The following is a 21,874-nucleotide window of genomic DNA, read 5'->3' on the forward strand; positions in this document are numbered from 1 at the left end:
AGCCTTGTATTGAATGTAATTTTCATTTTCATTGATATATATATATATATATATATATTTTTAGCACAGCTTTAATGGTATGTCATCATCACCAATTATCACCATCACTAACACCAAGCATCCACATTCATTTAATTTATCTCGAAAAATCGTTTCCTTCTTCAGGTCTTTAGGTTAAGTAGTGTCACATATAATAAGCAATAGTTCAATGTCTTTTCCTGACGTAGCTGTGAAGACACTGATGGGATAGCCAAGTTGCCGTTGGCTGTTGCCATAGCAACCCAAGGTCATAGAAAAGACAAATGCTTCTCCTCAGGGCCTCGAGTTGAACAAAAGTATTGCAGAAAAAGCTGTAGACATCGTGAATCAGGTAAACATGGTGCACTGTTTGGGATGAGGGGCCTTCACATGAGTACGTGTTTGTTTAGTCATATAAAAGCAGATTTAAGTAACATAAAAGCAATCTGAAGATGTCATCTTGGACATATTTTAAAAATAGAATGGGTGGTTTTCACTGTATTCTGCCGTTCATGTTTTACTGCAAAAGAGACTAAATCATACAGAATATTGCTGTATCCTATTATGACCTTGTCAAGAATTATGATCCCGCAATGACTTGAAAAATTCTTGATGTTTTCATGTATATATCATTAACTAAAACCAAAGTATTTCATTTCCATACATGAGAAGACAGGACGCCTGTTGAACCTGATACCAAGTTTCAAAGTGTTTTTTTGTGACTGAAAGCTACGTGTAAAGATGGTACCCGTCCGCATTTTTGAAATGTAGCCTAATGAATGAAAGGATATCCTCACCTGCCAAGATGGCTTTGTGCGCCTGGAATTTCTGGCCAGCGACACAAAGGGAGCAGTCTGTGAATCTCGAGTTTTCCCACAAATCCCCGAGCTCCTCTGCCAGCCTGCAGTCAGGAACCTTCACCATGTTCATTGTGTTCTGGCCTGAGATGTTCACAGAGTCCTGCACCACACTCACCTGGAAACACACACACACATACACAGAGTACATAAGCACAAATACGTCAAGTCATTTGTATTATTATCTGGTCTGAGTGTTGTTGTTGTATGTCTTGTATTGTATTGAAGTGACAGAGGAGTACTTACACATATAGAGTTATAGTTCAAGGGTGACACACTCACTGGTTCACACAGAGACTAATAAATAGCATGCAATGTTCATAAAAAGACAAGAAAATCTGTCAATCAAACATGCTGTGAATGATTAATGTGAGTTCTCTGCCTCTGTAATCAATACAGAAGCCACTCAGTATGGGGGCTATTCAAAGACAACCTATTTTTCCCTCTTTATCCAGTCAGACTGGCTACACTCTCAAACAAGCCAGAAAATCGCCACTGAAGTCAAATTGGGTGTGTGAGTGTGTGTGTCTCTTTTTTTTTGTGTGTGTGCATGAGAGTTGTCTGTTGTTGTCTGTATGTCTTCCCTGCTGACTTCACCACCTGTTCCAGACAATGTCAACCAGACTCATTTATCTCTCAACAGGACTCACCGCAAACACGCAAACACACACACACACACACACACACACACACACACACACACACACACACACACACACACACACACACACACACACACACACACACACACACACACACACACACACACACACACACACACACACACACACAATTACTTAGAAATTTCTGACTGCCTGGATTGACTTGCAGCTTTTTACCTGCTTGCTGTGCCATGGTATCAAAAAATGTATTACGTAGCTGCAGCCTGTCTGAGAACAAAGGCTTAGTCAATTGGCTGGTTAGTTAGGAATAAGGAAAAGTATAAAATATTATAGTGTGGTTCAAACAATTAAAAATGTTTGATGATAACCTATTGAGTATTACAACTTTAGATGGACATTGCACTCCTGCATTTTAGCAGCTTCAAACTTTCGAAAGACTCAAACAGGGAGCACTGCAGGGAAAAACATCCCATCAGCAAGCTAAGTAATCTATTGTGCAGACATCCGTGTTGGTGCTAATGAATGGACTCCGACGCTTCAATGCAGGATTCCAGTTATAGTGACTGTAACTGGACTGTGATTTAGAAGCTACATCTGAAGTTTTAATACTCAAGAGAATATCCTTTTTTATGTGTCTTAATGACATTGTCAACACTGACAATTCAACATTGTTAATTGTTCATCTAAAAACAGCAACTTACAGTTTTTTGAAAGTATTTAAAGTTGCTCAGGCTGAGAAATATCAGCTAACACCATATTTAAAAATTCTAGATTAGTTTTAACAGAAGCACTTGAGTTGTGACAACTAACAAATTCATCAAATGCAATGCAATAAGAGAAAGTTGTGTTGAGTGGTCTTGTTCAGATTTTTTACCATTTCAGAATTTAATGACACTCTGTGTTGCGCAACCTTGTCCAAGGTTCAACAGTTCCTTTAAATTCAATCAAATAACACAGACTTTTTAATCAAGATCCGACAATTACTTTCTTGGAATTGAGTGAAAACATCACAAAGCATTCTATTTCACACTGTAGAAGAAAGTGATATAAATTTCTTGAATCTACTCCTTTGTCCAGATCCGCACCAAACTCTAATTGGTTCTTTCTTGGCCAATGTCCCCCAAACCTATTCTGTATTTTTGTGGAATCCTGCTGACAAACAAATTAGCAAACAAACAAACAAGGGAGAAAACATGATATGATTGGCGTGGTATCAAATACATGTGGTCTGACTGCCTGCCTGAACTCATCCAATCAAACTCTTTGCAAACACTGATAGGCTGCTAAAAAAAAGTAATACGGAGAATTTGCTATTTCTCTCTCTATATATTTCTGTCTGAGATGAGTCACTTGGTCTTTTCTCTGAACAAAATTACAACCATATAAACCATGATGAAAATAAGGATCCACTTCAACCACTCACTGCTCTTCAGCCCCAGATTTCAAACCTAGATTCACTGAAAAACGTTTCTAATACAGCCCCTGCAGTGTAATGTATGAGCAAGTCAAACCTGAAACTGCTTCACAAATGAAAAACAAATACAACTAGTCATGCATAACCACACTGGTCAATATAATTTAACAGTTGTTGGCTGAAGTTATTTCTTAAGGTTGGCCTTGTATAAACTTTTAAGTAATTTAATGCTAAAAATATCAATTGAGAGATAATATCTTTATGTTTGATAAAGCAAACACAGGTGTTTGATTAAACAGCAGTGGCTCTTCTGAAAGCGGGTTGATACAAATAGATTGGCTGTGAACTCTGGTGTCTGTTCTTCATAATAATATTGGAGGCTCATAGGTATGTATTGTTTAATCTAGACTTATCTGGCAAACCGAACTTTTTCATCATGCTGAAATTATGCTGAAGCACTTGTCGGCCTCACGCTCTGTGATATCATTAAATCATCCTTCTGTGGAAATATGAGAATGTACAGGGGAGAAAAAACATTATGTCTACTTCACAGTAGCTGATGAAGTAGACATGAAGTGGAAGTTGTTTTGTTCAATAATGTATGAAACGGTAACCAATGCAATCAAATCTGAAATATGAAAGATCTAAATCTGTCAAAATGTCAAATGTGTTATTAAGCTTACAGTAAAATATAACTGGTTAATTAGAGATTCTGTATTATTTATTTATTTTATTTCATCCTGACTGGCACTCAGTAGAGCAGACCTCCACCAAGGCCCAACAGTCCACTTATGAAAGCACATTTAAAACCACTAGATCCGGATTTTCATTTGAATCTGCACCAAATTGCACCTGATTTTTCATCAAGGTCCATGAGTTATTCTCTGATAAATCAATCAAATGTCTCACAATGTAACAGAAAATGAAAAAAATTAAATAAAACTGGAACCACCTGCGGATTCGGATCCACACCTAAATTTGTTTGGGTTCTCCCCTGACCCATACCACATCCTTCCACCAGGTTTAATGAAAATCTGTTCAGTTATTTCTGTGTAATCTTGCTTCCAAACAAACAAACAAACGGACAGGGGTGAAAACATAACCTCCTTTGAAGAGGTTATTATAATTAATAAATATATTTTTAATTTAGAAAATGTGACCCAAAAAAAATTAACACAAACTGTTTTAAGTTTATGTTTTATAATGATTTCCATCCATTCAAGGTGATTTGTTTATCTTTATGTTACATATTGTGCTACATGTTTTGTATATGTTAGAGATTTTTAAAAACAAAATAATGGTTTTAAGAACCTTTTTTCACATCGTACTACATTATTAAAAGGAATTTTATTACATTAAAGAATACTTTAGAATTATATTCTATTCAGCAATTATGACATTGTCAGGTAAGAGATAACACTAGAAAAAGTTGGAGCACATTCTCACACACAAACACATTCAGTGCTGTTATCAAGAAAATGGCAACAACATCCTTTCAAACTGACCTTGCTGTTTAAGCTTTAGCAAGGGAAGCTGACACCCAACTACCCCACCCATCCAGCCTTCTGCCCGCCCACTCGCCCAATGCCACATCCATCCACCTATTCACCTCGCACAAAAACAGACCTGAAAAAGTAGGAGCAGCGCAAACAATAGAGAAGTGCGTGGCAAGCAGGAAATTGAATGTCAAGGAACTTGTTTGCTCCTGATGGAGGTTTGAGGGTTAGCCTGAAAAGGACAGAAAGAGAGAGAAAGAGGAAGATAATACAACAGAGGAGGAGTGGAGTGTGAGAAAAGGGAGGAGAGGGGGAAGATATAGGGATAATAAAAGGCAAAGAGAACACAGATGCAGAGATACCAAGTGACAGTCGGACAGAATAGAGTGAGGGAGAGAGTGGGGGGAGAGAGAGTGAGTGTGAGGGGGAGAGTGAGTGTGAGGGAGAGGGAGAGAGAGAGAGAGAGAGAGATAGAGAGAGAGAGAGAGAGAGAGAGAGAGAGAGAGAGAGAGAGAGAGAGAGAGAGAGCGACCATGACACACAAAGAGGGACGGAAGTGTGTGCTCTAGCTATTGGTGGGATCTACAATTGGAGATGGCCTCTCATAAGCAGCTGCTCATTTCTGGAACAGAAATTACAGGCACACAGAGACGAAAAATGTGATGGATAAAAATATCCCTGTGTGAGTGAGTGTGTATGTGTGTGTGGTTTCTGTTTTTTCACCCCATTGGTGACTTCAACTTGAATACACACTATCCTATGATAGTCAGTATGGTGGCAGAAATTAAGGTCCCCACGGGTACAGACTGCTTTTTAAGGGTCAGAACTTGGTTTTGGGTCAAGGGTTGGAATTACATTTTGGTTAGGGTCAGGGGTAGCCAGGCTAGTAGTTATGGTTAGGGTTAAGTGGCGTGGAAATTAATCCAAGTCCATGACCCCATTCAGACCAGGTATTAACATCTATCCTGAGTGGTGCAATCACAAGTGGTCACTGCTCAGAACACGTCTAAACGCACCCAAATGCTTACTCAAAGCATCTTGAGATTCGATCACTCAACGTGTGAACCTACATGTGTCCTGGGCCACATATGAAGGACCGTCTGCTCAGCTGATGTCCTCTGACCTGCTACAGTTTCACAATCAATCAAATGTATTTTTACTCTTCTCAGTGCCCACATGCTGATGTATTTGTGGCCACATATCAACACTGATCATCACATGATGATGGATACTTTTCTTAAATCGGTAAAGTCTTTACACCTCAGCTGCCCGAGATTCATTCAGCCCCTGACTCCTCTCTCTCACTGGCTCACGCCGACACACAGACACGAACATAGTGACATCAAACGTCATTTGTCCTTTGTAAATAAAAATGATGCACGTGACTCTTTGCCTATAGAGTGGAATCAATGAGAGATTCAATCTTAGGTTGTCACAGGAGACACAGTGAGGATGTGTTTTAGTTCCAGGTGGGAACAGACGAACTTAATGCTGACCACTAAAACCAGTTCAATGTGATGACCCTAAAAGTGATGCGTGAAAACATGTATGTGTGCATGTGTATATGTGACAGTCTGGTTTCCACAGCTGGCTCTGTTAATCCCCCTCCAGTAAGGATGCAGTTCTGGCTGACTGACATACATCCATCCATCTCTACATACTTTCAGAGAAATGCTCATTCACATGAGGAGGAGGAGAAGGTCCCAAGCACAGACACTGGTAATCATAGAACACTGATAAGTGACACAGAAAGGCAGCTGCTGTGTAGAAGGGGAAGAGTAAAAAAGAAGAATGTGAAAAAAAAACACACAAGACAGACAGACAGATGGACAAAGAGACCGAAGGCTGAGGACAAAAGTTCAGTGAGCTCAAGTTGGAATGAAAAATGTTTTTAGGAGGAGGAGGAGGAGGAGGAGGAGGAGAGGGAGGGTGGTGAGTCCAGCTCCGTGTCCTGAGCACACACTGAGAAAATAAACAAGTGCTGAAATTGGAGAGGAAGCCAGCGAGCCTGGTCAATGCGTCTCGGTATAAATAGCCCAATTAGCATGGGGGAACCGTAGCTGGGCTCACAGACGCAGCATGGTAAAGTCGGTCTAATTACTGGCTAACTTGACCAATTATTCCAGTGTTTAACCAGGCAGAAACTAAATCGCAGCACCTGGTTATTTAGACGCTCTGGCCGCCCTGACAGTCTTCACGCTATTAGCTGTCATCTTCGGTCATTGTCAACCTCCTCCTCTCATTCCTTGCATTTCCTGCTTCTTCAACACTCCTTCTCATACTGGACTCACGGACAGGGATGTAGTCAAATAACATACTCTTGATACTGGCACATTTTTTATGGTTGTGTATTTTTTTTAGAGTAAAATGAAAAGCTTATATTGAACAAGAATTATTGTGTCTAAATTATGAACTCACTGTTTGGGTATAGTATAGAGGTCACCTCTGTTCAGGCCAAATTGAAAAGGCTCATTTATGCTCAATGCTAAATACGTATATGGAAACAGATGGAGCCTAATGCCTGAACTCATTCATTTTGTCCGTATTTGTGCTCGTCCTACTGAAAGCGTATGTACATGGACCTAACAGACAAAATGTAGCAGTACCACTGGAAATCATGGGGAGGCAGTGTAGCCATTAGTTCAAGCGAGACAACCAAACGACACATGGAAGAAATTTTAACAGTAGAAGAACTTCTTAAGGAGAGACTTTTCTCTATGCTGCCCTCTAGTGGATGTATTGATGGTTACCTTTTCGTATATGTAAAGGCAGCATAAATGAGTGTTATGATTTGATTAAAGAAAAAGTAGCTGTGCTGTGGTCATCTCCCACTTCAGGTCTGAATGGTCCGGGTGAAAGAATAACACTCTACACACGTAACATACATGCTGCTGTGCGAGAGCAGGGACGAAAGCTGCACACTGTAAAAGACCAAAAAACGCAAGCAAAGCAGGAACGGAAGGGTAAAATAACTCCATGAGCCAGGGCAGCGTGAGTACGAGAAGATATCACATTGCATGAACGGGCGCACAGCAAGCACATGAATACGCACACTCGGTGAGCAGGCTGGGACAAAAACCTAAGTCTAAGCATATGACAGCTTGCAGGAGTGGGTTACAAAAATGAAAACTGTAAGTAGATTACTTTGTTACAATCTGTAAATGATTTAAGCCACATTTGTAGAGGCATGATTTTGTCCCAAGCTTTTTAATCCCTATAAACAGCTGACTGTAAATACACTGTAGTGATTTCTGATGATTGATAAGTTGAGTTTCCGCCACCTCGTTCTCTAATGCATTTATACATATGCTGCAAAAATGTATTACAGACTGTCCTCTCAAGAAAATAAAAAATTCCTGACAAAAAGTCAACATTTGCATCTTCTTGCCATCACCACTCTTGTTTCTCTGTCGTTAATCAAGTGTTTATTATCATAACAGTGATAATGAATGGATTTTGGATTAAATGATGATGTCCTGTTGCTACAGGGCCGTCAGATAAGAAAATGCTTATTTGTGTCGTTCTAAGCGGGCATGGACAAAATCTGTTGAATCTGCTAGCAACGATCCTAAATACTAAAGCATTAAGGGTTGTGTATTTTTAATAGTGTTAAAAATGGAGCTGGTGGCGCTAGCAGAAAGGTCACAGGCTAGTGAAAACTCAACAGGATTTTTCCTTTGGAAGCATGTATGTGCTTGGCAATATATCTGTTGGCTGACATTTTATCAAACGCCTTGACCAAAACAGGGAACAAGTGTCCAAAAAAGAAAGGATTCATCCTCTTGCTAGTATCATGCTGGTAAACTGATATCACAAAGTAATATTTTAAGGAAGGTGCAGGCCATATTCGACTGTAGTGACCAACCCCTTCACAGGGAATATGTGCTTCTACCTTTCAAGTAGAAAAGCCATAGTTGATTATTTATGCTGAATTTGCACAATTGATGACACTAGGACACTTTTCTTTTCTTGCACAATGAACTTTGACTCATGTTTGTCTCCTTGAAAAAAAACCCCAGGATGTATTGTATTTTTTTCCCTGTCATCTCTTGGGTATTTGCTTTAACTGTGGTATTAATGATGTTTTGTATGTATTTAGTAACGCCTGGCTGCAACCCCATTTTCTTTGGATAGGATAACAAATTTGATTTTACAACCAATCTGCTGATTTGAGTTTGTTACTTGTTGTATATACCAGTGCACATAATGGTTTGTGGCACAACAGGAAATAATAATAACGTTATTTGTATAGCACTTATCTAAAAAAAGTTACAAAGTGCTTCACAAAAAAATCCATGGCAAAAAGATGAATAAACTAAAATAAAAGGTATTTAATTCAGTACAATATTGAGGGCCAAATCATAACCTTAAAATGTACAGAGAAATCCAAGAGTTCCCACAAATGTAGATGCACTTACCAAAAATGTTTGGGTTCCTTCTGGGGACAAATTTCACAGCAAATGTAATGAAAAGTAATTATCAATTTTACCACAAAAGTCGTTATGAATCATCCACTGAGATCTTTACACATCTATGCCAAATTCCATGGTAACTCAGCCAGCAATGGTGACGATATCATGCCCTCTCAACTGACTGTCTGAATGGAAAACTTATTTAATCCCTGTTGGCGTTAATGGTCATGATGCATTCTGTTTAAAACCCAAGGTAAAGAATAACAGTAATGAAGAATCATTGCCACTGAATCACCATAATCATCATTTGTTTTGCTAATTAAGTTCCCAAGATAAGTACTTGCTAACGTGCTTGCCTCCCAGTTAGATCCACAGACATCAAGATGGATCTGTCATAAGCTCCCTCTCAACCCTCCAGGCAATGCAGAGTTAATATTGAGTTTCGGTGCCCAGATGATTTATTCATAATGCATCAATTCCTGCCTGTTTATGTGTTTGTTTATGGATTTACAGTGTTTTACCATGCGTGAAATAGTTTGAAAAAGAAAAAAAACATCAAATCAAATGAAATTCATTAAGTTATGGAACACTTTTACCTCCCTCGTCTCATTTTTCAGTCAGTCCCGTTCATTTTCAAACACGTAAACACGGGAAGATATCAGGGAGACACACAGACTCATGCACAGACATGGACAGAAACATGCACACACTTACCTCATCAAACTCCACAGACATACATCCTCATATGCTTTCACTTGCTGAAGCTGGAAAAGAAAATCTAACTCTTTTCTTTTTATTTGGATAATTTCCTTCTTGCTCTCCTCTTTGCTATTGACCTTAACTAGATGGCAATCAGTATGAGTTCATATCTCTACTGCGACATAAAGCTGTCAAGATTCGCTCTAAACTCACATTTGTGTCACACAGTCGTGATAACAGTCGTGAACATTTTTACTAGCTTGTAAAAATTGGTATTCATCATATACTCCATATTAGTTATGACTAACATGGAAATAAGCATCTGTTTGACTGAGCAAATATTGTGATTCCATCTTTGGCTCATGATCATCTGATCAGAATCTGAGACTTGTGTCGAAATGACTTGAGACTACAGGTAACTAACTATACAAACAGAATGATGCAAAAATGACCCATGTGCAACTGTTGTTACAGAGGTAGAGTTCAACAGTAATGCTACATCCAAACACTGCGACAGATACTCCTGACGTCCACACTACTCTGGCGTTTAAGAGCCACTAAAAATGGAGAAGTTTGGAATCGCTGCTGGCCGTTTTTTCATTTAGAAAACTCCAGGACAGCATTTTAGTCTGGATGGGCAGAAAAGATGTTTGGAAATGATGATGTAGACACTCACCATCGCTTGCTGATTGGGTCTTTTCGGTCACGATGTAACATGCGCTGATTCGTCAGGCTCCTATCACATGACCCTCTTCCGAAAGAAAACTACCGTCATTCACCTTGGCTATCAGTGTAGAACGCAAAATGGATTACAAGTGCTGCTGACCCAGTTGTCTTTACTACATTTGACTACATTTTACAATGATACAACTGTTTACATGTGTAGGAGTCAAGCTATTATTTGAGCAATCTGCAACAAACAACCAAATGCTTCCTGTTCACACCGGCAAGCGCCTGCCCAATGTACCTGAGGGGTCATGTGTGCGTTTTCAGTTGTGTTTGTATGGAAGAGGATTTAAACTAATACGGAGACAAAACGCTTGTGTGGACAGAGATTGCTTTAGTTTGAAAACCCCATTTTCAAATGAAAATGTAATCGTATGAATGTAGGTTCAGAAGTAGCCACAAGGTTGCTTTTCTCTTTAAGACTCCATCTCTCTTACACACAGACAAACAAACAGCTATACATACCATTGTGCCTGAGCCCTATTATTATTTTCGAGGTATATAAATAACAGCGATAGACTGTTCGCTCAACAAATTTCAGCTGTGTGTCTACAACGCAAAGTCAATTACAGAAGCTGAGGAAAGGTTGACAACGACAACAAAACACAACCCACAGCAAGTGCAGTGTAGCCTACACCTGCTCTGGTGAAATTACGAACAATCTCTCAATTCAAAATTCAATTTTGGCTGTCAGAGTAGCAGGTCAACTGTCATGTGACCTTGGCTAAAACTAATTAAAGATGTGTTCCCTAAAACCTCCAAGTAAAGGTATATTTGAAGTTCTTTTTCAGGCTGTTCACAGAGGTTGCTGTATGTTTGAAATACGAATAGGCAGGGCATTCTGCAGTGTTGGCGTATAAATCCTAAAAGCAGCTTCCCTGTTTTTTTGTGGAGTGCTTTGGTCCCGATCAAAATACCAGCTTTGGAACATCTCATGGCTTTTCTGGATATTAAAAGGTCAGAGATGTATGAGGGTACTGTGCCATTAAGAGCTTTGTCTATAATGAAAAGGGCCTTAAAATCAATTCAAAAAGAAACAGGGCACTTCAGGTAAGACGGGAGTTATGTGCTCTTTCTTCTTGGTCTTGGTTAAAAGTCTAGCTGCAGAGTCGTTACAAACTTTTTTCGCAGGAGCAGTAAAAAGGACATTGCATTATAATTCAATCTACAAATAGGCATGAATTTGTCGCTATCCCGTTGTGTTGAACATGGCTGCACTTGGCAGTGTTTCTCAGGTGCAAGGAGGTGGGTTACACTTTGTTGTTGACACTATGTTCTTTTAGTCCTTTACTTTCAGTTTAACATCAGACAGATCACTGCAACAGCATCGCTCTCATTTGCCTGGCTGGGATCGTAAATCCACAATGTAATTGCCCAGATTAAAAAAGAATTGTGCAGTAGAAACAATTTGGGATCTTGTAAAATCCAATTTATTTATATATAATTATTATTATCAGCCCTATGCAGAGTCATTCTTTTTTATGATGTTTTCATATTAGGATTGATTTCTCTTGCTAAGTCTTACATGAGTTTGTGCGAGTCATAGATTATGGAGTCCATTGTTCTCATATACAGTAGTGCTAGTTTATTCAATTTGTTTCTATTCTTTTTACCTGTATATATTCTGTACCTGGATTACAGTAATAGGCGTATTTCCCCTGTGTGGAATCAATGAAGGATTATCTTGTCTTTTAGAGAGCAGCACATTCCACTGAACTGGTACAAATTAAATGTTTGATGACTCTTCAGGTTTTCAAGTGAGATGGACTATTTGAAAAGAAAAATGCAATTTGTAAAACATGCCATGCCGCTGTAAAAGCCCCACAGCACAATGCACTATGCTTCATTGTTAATACAGAGCATCTTTAATTGTTTAACAGTTATATGTGTGAGGTTATAAGAGCGTAACTGGAAACAGAGATGAAGAAAAACATGGACTGGTTTAAGATAAAGTCCAGGCCTGGTTTTATTTCATCATTTGTGAGAGACTATTTTCCTGTTTGCACAACAAAGGACTTGTGAAGAGGCCTGTTTGAAAGTGTCTTTCAGAGGTCAAAGAGAAACAGCATAAGTGAGATGTTTACTGAGTCGCAGGACTACATCAGAAACAAATATTTGAAGTAAACACAAGACGTTTTTATTTAATATATGATTTGTGGTTTGCTGCCAGATGAACCGAAGAAATAAAACCAAACTATCTGTGCCATGCTGAATTGCACAGCTTCTTATTGTTTTGCATGGCATCATATCATGTTGAATCACACTGCATTGCAAAAGAGGTTTATCCAATAATATCCCATTAGTCTTTGCTTCAGATGCATTTTCAATGTATTGGATTGTTGACAGTGAATTGAGATGCGAGACACAGGTGACGAGAACCTGCAGATTTTTCACTAAAACCACATAAATACACACAACATGCACATAAGCACTTCTCATCTACAACAGCTTAAAAGATCTGTAATCTTTAAACTTGTCTGAAGCCCCAAGCACAGAACTCATCACCAGCTTTTTATAATGCATGACTCGCCCTCCTCTCTCCAGCCAGGCAGTGTAAACAGGCTTGATGTTGGCTCCATGTCACAGATGCACTCGGCAGCTCTCCTTCTCCCCCTCCTTATTCGTTGCTCACGAAAAATCCAGAAAACGTTCAGAGCAATGACAGGATATTTTAGCTAGGAGACGTTCTGATACAGGCATCGGAGTGAGCAGCCCTCCGGCAGCTACAACAGGTCACTGAACCGGTTAAAACTGAGAATAATAACAGAATCTGATATGGTCCTGACATCATTAAACAAACATAGACCCCAAAATCCGAAAGCTGTTAAAGTCAATAAATAAACATTTCATTCACAAGAAGATGATAGTAAAAAACGTTTTTTAATTACAGGCTATTCCTTTCAATTAATAATTGTTGTTATTCAACCTCCTTATTCAACCTTTAAAGAGAATATTAGAAGCTTTTATTTTTGCTGTCTTCACAGCATAGTGTGTGATCGGTCTTTTCTTTGGTGCACAAAAGATAATTGGTTTTATATTTATGGTTTGTTTAGAGAAAAAGGGAAAAAAATATAACCATTAACCTTTTGGGTGGTTAGTCTGAGCAGCTGTGGACACTAGCAGGCAAAGAACAGCGCTTCACTTAACATCACACAACAAATAAAATAAGAAAAAATGCAAAGTGATCACCACAAAAAGAGAAAAAACTACAAAGGCACTTGGTAAAGTTGAAATCTCCACCAAGGCCAAACGAGTGTGTTGTTGTCAAGACTGTATTTAAAGCATCTCAACTTCCTCTGCGCTGTTGTGCTCAGAAACGATCATCTTTCACTTTTGACATTATTTGGAGCCAGAGTCTGCTCAACCAATCATGGGTCAGTCTCAGCTGTCAAGCATAATGTCTCATCCCATATTTAGGGCATGAAATCAAGAACATTTTTGAAATATGAAAGTAACTAGAGTGCATACCTCCGCCAAAGCAGAGGTGAAAATGTTGAAAATGCCGTATATTGCAATGTTAAAAGAAAGTCATAAAAGGGAGTGGTCTGATAACCTTAATGATTTATTTGTTGTATCATAACATGTCCTTGATGGACTTCTTGACTTAACCTGTCATATCAAACCACACTTGCTGTCACCATAAAAGACCAACAGTGACACTAAATCAACCGGCACTAAAGTCTTAAAGGTTATAACTTCAAACAACTTGATGAGTCTCGATACTTTTTGCTGAGAGCTGGAAACTTTAAGAAGACAGTCACTGTTCTTTATTCAAATTGAATCTTCCTTCACATAATCACACCACTGTATGTGCCTGTTCATGTGTTACAGTGGTCATTTCATCTGCTGTGTGGAAGGACCTGGCGGTTTGAATCTCATTGGCTCAGCCCATAGAAAGGCAGGTGGGCTTACTATTGACACAGAGGAACTTGGGTGAATCAGTACAGACAGAGGCATATTTCATGCATGATTTGAAGTCAAGCTACTGAACAAGCGATGTGGCCTGTGCCCCGACTCACAGCCAAGTGTGCTGTGTTTGGCCAACCTTGATCTGTGCATATTGCAGGGCACAGGCTTTTTAACATGGGCTTTCAACACACACACACACACACACTCAGTATTACCACTGGCAGTGCATGAGCTTCAGTGCACCGGGACCCAACCATTTGGGTCTCTTTCTAAGTAGTTTGTTTTCTCTGCTGGAGGAATCACAGACACTATAGTGTTAGCTTTGAGACTCTGAGGTCTGAACTACAGTGCTTGAGGGAAACGTCTGGACAAACGAAATAAATAAATAAATGAATGAACAAGCAGGAAAAGTTGCCAGTTTCTTTCGTTGTGGTTCTTTATGCTGGGAGGAGGAAAGCGCTTTTGATGGGATATAAAAGACCTGTGGATGTGGTGTTTGGTGCAAAAGTGTTGCGAAGACACGACAAATAAAAGGATCCGTTATGGCTAAAAAAACAGGTGCCGAAAAAGCGATCATATAGAAAATCCCACTGCAAGAGAGGGATCAAGCTTGCACTCTCTTTGCTCATTCTATTCCTGTATCGCGACCTCAATCAGTGTTTTTATTTCCATCCCCTTGACTTAGATCAACACTTCCCTTTTAAAGGTTCCACCTAATTTTTCCCCTTTCACTTTTGCTCCATTTTCTGTTGTGGAAAATCAGAATTATATAAATATATTTTACCTCATTTCCCACAAATGAAGGATTGTCTCTGCCTTCCTACGAAAAATCCAAACCTCTATGTGCATCCTTTCTCCCTCAATCAACCCTTCTCCTTTGTGTGTGTGTGTGTGTGTGTGTGTGTGTGTGTGTGTGTGTGTGTGTGTGTGTGTGTGTGTGTGTGTGTGTGTGTGTGTGTGTGTGTGTGTGTGTGTGTGTGTGTGTGTGCAGGGAGGGAGCAGCTGGAGCATCTGCAGTCGTCTCCTCTGACAGCAGCACAGCATATGGCAGGGCCCTGTGAAGGATGGGTGCTGTCACCCAGCAAAGTGCTTACCCACCGACAGGAGAGGCAAGCCGCACTAACACTATGAGGAAGAGGAGGAAACAGCTGAACATCAGCACCCCACTCATTTATTCTCCTGCCGCCACCGCTCCCCAGGAGGGACACGGTGGAGGAGCCTTTAAGAAAAGACCTCCGACCGGCGAGCAGTGGCCAAGACATGAGTCGCAATGCATTACAGTGAATTGCATCAAAGACAGAGTATGTGCAGAAGATAAATCAATCAGGAGAAAAACACTGGCTCATCTTCCAACCTCCACATGCAGGCACTGATCCTTCATGCACTCATCACCCTTTTGTGTTTCACAGTGGTGCATAAGCCTGCATGACTGCTAATAACCCTATACATGAATACTAGCGAAACATGCAGCTGAACCAAGCTTTTAGCCTGTTTTTCTACCTCACACCCGACAGTTACTATAGTCTAATTATCCCTGTAGTTGAACAATATTTTCATTTTATATATAATTTCACCTTTAAGGCACAGTTATGAAGGTTATGATTGTGTCCCTGTGTCCTCTGTTAAGTTAACATATGTCATATGCCATGTATGCTATGTGCTGTATTTTACAATTTTATATCAATATTCCTCCCTCTTCCTGTAATAAGTAGTTGTGATGAATTATTTGGAACTTGGGGGTTTATAAATAAATTCTGCTGTCAAATTATATATTGGATGACAATCTAACCATGTTCATCACATAAAACCACACATGACTAAACATTGTGAGTCACAGTAACAAGCAGAATAGAAGGAGGTTTGTGTCTCTGGATTTGAATTGGCAAAAAAAGAGGGGAGTTTTAGGTTATGGCCACCAGGAGACACATTATGTTCATATTCAGGTTGATGATTTTAATTTGGTTTATTACTTGAAGAGGTTCACGTGCTCTAATGTTCAGAAAGCACATCACCTTCCTCACACTGTCTATTGCTGCAGCTCCTCTTTTCAGCCGCTGCCTGAAACACTTGTTTTTAGTTCCTGTCTCTGGCCTCCCTCCCGAATAAAGCCCAGTCTGTTCTGATTGGCCAGCTGGCCCACTCTGCTGTGATGGTCAACTGCTTTCACCCTGTGTAAGTGTCGGCTTCTGCTTTCTCTTCACCTGGCTTTGTTAGGGGGCGTGCTAGACTAGCCGCCAGGTGTGTATTGTGCAAATTTGAGGCCTCGCAATATCACATGACATCTCAATGATGCTGAAGTATCGGCCGGACAACTAATGAGGTGTTTCAAAAGCTGCAGGAGGTGTTTTCTGTGGGGGAGAGGAGCTCCCCTTACCACTGAATAAACACTTGCGGGAGACTTTAGACCAATGTGTTAGACAATGCACTCTACCCCCATCATACAAACACCAAATGAGGATATATCTTTAGGAAGAATTTTCCCTCCCAGAGACTTTTAAAATCCCTGCCAAAGCAAAGTGAAACTGCTTTGGAAGCATTTGGTGGACAAACACTTTACTAATACCTCTTTCACACTCTTTTGAAACACGGCAAAAACTCACAAAAAAAAAACTTTTGACTCTTTTCCCACTGCCAGTAGAGATGTTTGCCTTTTCGTTTTCCCCCGGCGAGTCATGTTCGATGCCACTGACGCACTGACAACTAAGGTGCTCACTCACCTCGCTGTCTTACAGAATTAGAGCGTTTGCCCGCTCATCATGTTTCCATCACTGCCGATGGGAGCCGATTAAAACCTGTGTCTACTGCAGTCATTTGACCCGGGAATGCTGACTGAATCCATTCCCATTCCAGTCAAAAGTCAAAGGGCAATCAATATGCACATAATATATGGGGGAAAAGTCAAGGCACTCTAGTTAAAGAGCTTTTATTATGGAGGCTACATTGTTAGAAACAAAACCAGCACTTGACCATCAACTAAAGGATTCATTTCTGTCACACTTTCGGGAATTTGTTTTCGGACATCTTTTGTGGACAATTCATTAGTATGTCCTCAGCTGACACGAAGAGAGATAGTGTGACTTAAGATGGCTAAAGTAAGGTATAACCCTGTGTTGTGTCTGCAGGATGGATACAGGGAGGGTCAGTGCTCGTCCTACATGTGGCTCCTGAAGCCACAGCAGACTGGAGGGGAGGAGAGGTGCTCCTCTGTGAAATAAACCAGATGTGTCCAGCAGCTGTAACTCTCTGACTCAACTTCTGAGGGACTAAAGGTGGACCACTGTGTTCCTCTGCTTTTCACCAGCCAATTTAACATGACTGACACACAAGTTTCACCATAAACTTCTTCCTTCCAAAACAACCCCTTCCTTTCCCTTTATTCAATCAAACCAGGCTTCCAGAGCGCTAACCTTCGCAGTGTCAGTCAACACGGCTGTCTGCAGGTTGGCGAATCATGACAGCACAAAGTTGGTGAGATTTTCCAGGAGCCATATGGGTCCCGACGTGTGGGGCTGGTATGGAAAACTTCCACAGCCCCTGCATTACCTCGAGCAAGAACAGCTAGAAAGCAAGCGGTTACCTGCGGTGCTGACAGGGAACGAGAGGTGTGAGGTGAAGAGAGAGAGAGAGAGAGAGAGAGAGAGATTTAACATCCTTTGCATCTGTGTCTCATTAGAGGAGGAATGAGAAAAAAGGGTACAAAAAACGTCCACATCCACATGAATACATCCACTGACAAAATCAAATCCAAACCATCCTGCCCTTTTGTTTTTCATCCTGTATAATCTTTACTCTATCTTCTTTGTCTGTTCTTCAGCCCCTCTGCTCTATGCCACCCAGCGTGCACACTTTTGCGGGAAAGGGCCTTTCCTTCAAACTCCTCCTACTGCGTTTCCTTCCCCTTCTTCTTTATCTTTCGCCGTCCCTCATGCCCTCTTTTGACAGCAAGCGCAGCACCTTTAATGTTAGCTATCGCCTCATTAAATACCTGCAGGTGTCTACAGCGCTTTGGCAGCGACAGAGAGAGAAAGAAGAATGGAGACAAAGAGAGATACAAAGAGAGAGACGGAGTGGCAGCTGGTGTTGTTCAGGCCCTCTCTGACATGACATATAGCCAGATTCCCTGCGCTAAATTTGAATTAGTAATGTCTCCAGAGGTAACTGAACAGAGTACAGGGACCAAGGGTCAGGAGGAGAGGTTGAGCCGGTATCCCCCTCTCACAGTGATCTGGCCTCTCCTCACAGCCTTTTCGCCTCTCTGACACTCTCCGAATAAAGAGGGGTGACGAAAGAGGGCAAAGAGGAACGAGGAAAACGAAGAGAGGCAGAGCAGAAGGGGGAGATAAGGGACATGAGAGAGAGGTGAAGGGAGGGGGAAAAAAGTAGGGAACTGGGATGCTCAAAGTTGGAGGTAGTGAGAGATGAAAGGAAAAGGGAAAAGAGGAGGAGGAGGAGGAGGAGACTGGGTTTGAATGAGAGATAAGATGGAGAGGAAAAAGAGAAAGTGGAGGAAATAAGAGAGGGGAGAAGAGAGAGTGCTGGGCTCTGGGGCGACGGGGTTCTCTCAGATGCAGGACAGGACCATCTGGACGAGAGCAGAGCCAGGTCTCTGACGGTAAACACTGGGCTTCACTTTTACATGGAAAAAGACCAAGAGAAGAGATTCAAACACCCACTCCACACTTTCTTACCACCATCCGCCTGCCGCACCCCTTCCAATTCGCCAACTTTGCCAACCGTCCTGCCCACGTGTTCGTGGAAAACACCACCAGACCTCACTATTGGCAATCTCATCGTTTTCTGCACATTTTTCTATAACACATTGCCTTCCAGTATGTTTTTTAATTGATTTCAAACAGTGCTGTGTGTTTATTTTTCACATCTCCGACTCGTTTAACAATATGAACTCTTTAGACCTCGCAGGTCATCTGGTGCCGTTCGGTTTCCTGAATTTAAAAAAAGATATTACGCCATATGCACTGTTTAGTAAACTTTGACCACAGCTCCTGACTACTTTCAAATACAGAAAATATTCTCAGTCTTTTTTAATTATCTAATTTCCTTTGTGCCCGTTGTGGTTTTTATATTAACCACATTGATTTTTTTTTGCTTGTGTATAGAACGTGCTATATAAATCAGGTTTGCCTTGCCTTGTTCATCAGCAGGGCTGGCTAATTACAGTGTAGCTGATTATATACGGGGGGGGGGAGGAAGTGGCCACCAAGGAGTTGAACCAGCAACCCCCCAACTCCCCCTTTAGGAGAGTGGATGAGAGACTCGGCAAGGAAACTAATTTCTCTCTCTTCCAGCTCATTCTCTCCAGCAGACAACCTCATCCTCAAAATTACGTCCCAATGAGACACGCCTTCAGAAATACACACTATGCATGCATAAGATACACACACACACACACACATACACACACTCTCTCTCACACGTACACACACACGCCTCTACTCCCCCATTCCACACGACTCTGGAGAAGCAGTGCTACCCCTCCTACCCCTCTGTCAATAAGCCCAGTTTGGAAACACTTTAAACAGACTTGCACATTGCTCCACTACAAAAAGGAAAAACTTCAAGACATGCTCTCCTCCATACCCGCAGGGTTAATTAGAATTGTTTTAAACAGCCACTGCCATGCTTTTTAAACATTTATGGGTGCATGCATTACAACTAAGGCATTAACATATCCAGAAAGTTTAACCTCTTCTCTGCTCCCTGACTCGCTTTGAGGGGCAGAGGGGAACCAAGAGAGAGACAGAGAGAGAGAGGACAGTTGACCTCTGCTGCCCCCTGTGTTACAGCTGAAAAACAACAAGGGAATTTTCGATGAGGAGCAGCAGCCAGCTTTGGATCAGAGGAATCGGAGCCAAGCCACCATGCAGGCTGCATGACAATCAGCTTGTATGTTAGCAATGAGAGAGAGAGAGAGATCTAAACCCAGAGGCTATGTAGTACCAATAAAAACATACATTATTCACTAACCGGGACATACAGTGAGCGGGGAGTGTTGAATAAAAGGATGAGTGAAACAGGAATTACAGTTGTGATCACTCCAAGGCAAAAGCAAAACTACAAACAAGAAATTTAGATATTTCAACAGCTTTCATTATTATTAAAATTATTTATTCTGGGGTAATCCAAACAGTTCTCAAAATGTAAACACGATCCAGCATCAGAGTGATCCGACTTCAATTTTCATTTTAACGGTTATTCATAGATGTCTGTATTTGTCTGCAATGTCGAGGTACCTCACCTTATGAATAATAATTTTGATCTAGCAATATAATCAGGATTATCACTTTTGACTGTGCAGCCTGTACTCTGAATTTCTCCGGGGAAAAGATTTAAGGCTTATGAACGAAGACAGGGGGCGATCTTTGTTTCAGGTGAACAGTCGCGACGCTTACCTCACAGAACAGTGTCAGTTTGTCATCGGGCAGCAGACCGTTGGCCTCGTCCAGCAGGAAGTCCCTCCTGATGAACTTCTTGAAACCCCAGTCTTTCCCCTGGACAAAACGGTAGGCCCGCTGGCTCTCTGCGAAAGAAGACACACAAAAAAGGTGAGACAAGATTATGTGGGGACTTTCACAGTGTCATTAAACTCTGCATGTGTGAATGAATGCGTGCGTGCGCGAAAAAAGGGAAAGTTTGTTATGAGTCATGGCCATAAGCAGCGGAGGAACAATGGCGAAAGAGGCTGGGTGCAGGAAGTATTGCCTGCAGGGAGCTTTTAACACTTCAGAAGAAAACAGAATCTCTCTCTCCCTCTTTCACTCTCTCCATCCTCTCGCTGCCACATAAAGACTCGTGGTAAACATGAGACAGAACTGCTGTGCCTCTTTGGCCAAGAAGTGAGAAATTGCAGGGATCAAAGCAGTCCAATTATCATGTGTTTATGGAGTGCCAATTATCTCTGACAGTGGCAGGAAGGATTCTGTAACACTCAGTTGCACTACAAAGACACAGGAAAGGTGCCGGAGTTCTTGTGTGTACAACAGTCACAGTGTGGGGGCGGTCACAGCTATCTACAGTCACCTAACAGTCACAAATGCTCACAATGCAAGGTCCAAAGACAACGGCTACGGGCAATGACTGCCACAGAGATCACAGCAAATTAAAGCTAATTGCCAATAGAGGGGAAACACAGCACTGACACATCATTGCAGCAAGTAACTGGAGCTCTGTTGGAGGGATGTAACACCATTCTTTAGAGAAATTACATCATTTGCCATTTCGTTAATGAGAAGATAATGCTTCCTTGGACACTGCTCGGGGATTTCTGAATGTGCTCAGTTGAGCCGAGCTCCAGTGACACAGACGCTTTCTGTGTGTGGAGACATCGTCCATTTCTATCAGGGTAGACATGTCTCACCACCAGACGACAGTAATAAGGAAACCTGCACAACGGAACAACCAGAAACATTTTCCCTTTCTTCAATTATTTTAATTTCTTTAGCAGCATCGTAATCTTTCCAAGAACGTGGTATTCCCAGAACATTAACGTGCACTGGATGGTGTTGACACTGAGCTGAATCGCAATCCAGGAGCAATTTCACTGAAGATCCAAACGCAAAAATAGCTTCATCGACTCTCATCGGACTATTCTGACTGGGAGTAAAAGCAACGTGTGGCCAGTCTACATCCAGTTTATCAACTCCATATATGTAAATGAGTATTTGTGCCTGTATTCCACCAGAAAGCCAACAGGCAGCTCATT

General features: G+C 41.1%; 1 protein-coding gene across 2 annotated transcripts in view; it reads right to left on the minus strand.

Annotated features, from left to right (window-relative positions):
* Positions 1–21,874, minus strand: part of LOC118123507 (speckle type BTB/POZ protein) — a 97,300-nt gene that overhangs the window by 16,439 nt on the left and 58,987 nt on the right. For both annotated transcript variants that reach the window (XM_035180931.2, XM_035180932.2), the window contains 2 exons: positions 20,565–20,692; positions 816–993 (listed from right to left, as the gene is read on the minus strand). In XM_035180931.2, coding sequence (XP_035036822.1) covers positions 816–993; positions 20,565–20,692 — 306 coding nt within the window. The remainder of the gene's footprint in view (positions 1–815; positions 994–20,564; positions 20,693–21,874) is intronic.

Source organism: Hippoglossus stenolepis, chromosome 16 (genome assembly GCF_022539355.2).
Source record: "Hippoglossus stenolepis isolate QCI-W04-F060 chromosome 16, HSTE1.2, whole genome shotgun sequence".
In the NCBI taxonomy this organism is placed as follows: domain Eukaryota; kingdom Metazoa; phylum Chordata; class Actinopteri; order Pleuronectiformes; family Pleuronectidae; genus Hippoglossus; species Hippoglossus stenolepis.